We start from the raw sequence: 1399 nt of genomic DNA on the forward strand, positions 1-1399 counted from the left end.
TTTTTTTTTTTCTTTTTCTTTACACTGTTGACGCATCTTTAAATGATCACGTGAGTGGACTTTAGTGATATTTCCTTCTTTCCATTCCTTAAAAGAATAAGAAATAAAGAAACGAAAAAAAAAGGTATCAGTGAGTAATAGCATTGTTTGTTGCCACCGCAACCAATTTTCCCATTCTATGGTTTTCCCCATTTATCATTTTCACTCATGACGTTTATCCTCCACGTCCCTTTCACCAAAAAAGTAAAGAAAAAAAAAAAAAAACCCATTATATTTAGGCGTTATTTGTCTTGACTGCGCGAGGGGCCTGTGGAGAATAGCGTTGCTAAATATCAAATAAAACGGTTATCCATTCTTTCTGAAACAAAATTGAAAAAAAAGATAAACAAAAAATTCTAATGGGAGGCGCAATAATGTAAACCAACAAAAGATAAAAAAAGAAATAGGAACCTTGAGGTAAACCATACCGGTTTTCACTCTTGAAATTTTTTTTCCCGCTAGTGATTGGAGGCTACTTTAGAATTTGCCGAAGAATGAAGGAAAGTTTATTCGCTTTCTTCATCGATTCCAGTGCCTTTGCCCGCAGTGTACTGTTAGCTTTAGTTAGATCAGTCCCATTCACTCCATCCACACGCCAGTTTATATAACCTTCTGCATCAGGCTGCAATGTTTTTAAAAATGGATGAGTTTTTAGAGCGGCCGAGATGGGAGGCAGTCGTGTAAGGACTAGTTTATCCCCACCGATTGTAACCTTCATGTTCCAAGGAGTTTTCAAATCTGGACGACGAAGCTCCATATGAGTACCATCAAATCGGTCTAATGTTACGGCATTCTCAAACATAAGTGGGGGCGCACGCTCAAGTACTGCACGTGGTACACGTGCAGCCCCGACAGTTGATGTATCTTCTGTTACCGATCCTTCTATCTCAGCGGATGGAGACGTTGTCTTTTTTGACTTCTTTTTTGTATTTACTTCTTCAACCATTGCGAGTTGCTCTGTACCAACTTCTCCCTGAGTTTGTGGGGTTTCTTCTACAGAACTGAGTGTCGCAGCATCTTCTGCCGCTACTGTACTCAATTCATCCATACGTTCTCTGTTATTCTTTCCTTTAGATTTCTTTTTCTTAACTTCTGTCTGTGCCGTATTTGACTCAGCCTTTTCCTCCCCAGCTTCTGTTACGTTTTCTTCTGTTGCCGTCACCTTCTTTGGACGACCCTTCTTCTTTTTGGAGGATACTTCCTCCGCCTCGCTCTCTGCTGGTAGCTCCGCGGCATTTTCTTCCATTTCTATGGGTGGTACCACTTCCTCAGCTTCTGTTGCCGTCACCTTCTTTGGACGACCCTTCTTCTTTTTGGAGGATACTTCCTCCGCCTCGCTCTCTGCTGGTAGCTCCGCGGC

General features: G+C 41.5%; 1 protein-coding gene across 1 annotated transcript; it reads right to left on the reverse strand.

Moving 5' to 3' along the window:
* Positions 1 to 511: 511 nt before the first annotated feature.
* On the reverse strand, positions 512 to 1399 carry TM35_000191420 (uncharacterized protein; the record flags this gene model as incomplete). Its single annotated transcript, XM_029026640.1, has 1 exon — positions 512 to 1399. A coding segment is annotated over one exon (888 nt), but the record flags the coding sequence as incomplete, so codon positions are not given.

Source organism: Trypanosoma theileri (genome assembly GCF_002087225.1).
Source record: "Trypanosoma theileri isolate Edinburgh chromosome Unknown TM35_Tth_19_V1, whole genome shotgun sequence".
NCBI classification, from domain to species: domain Eukaryota; phylum Euglenozoa; class Kinetoplastea; order Trypanosomatida; family Trypanosomatidae; genus Trypanosoma; species Trypanosoma theileri.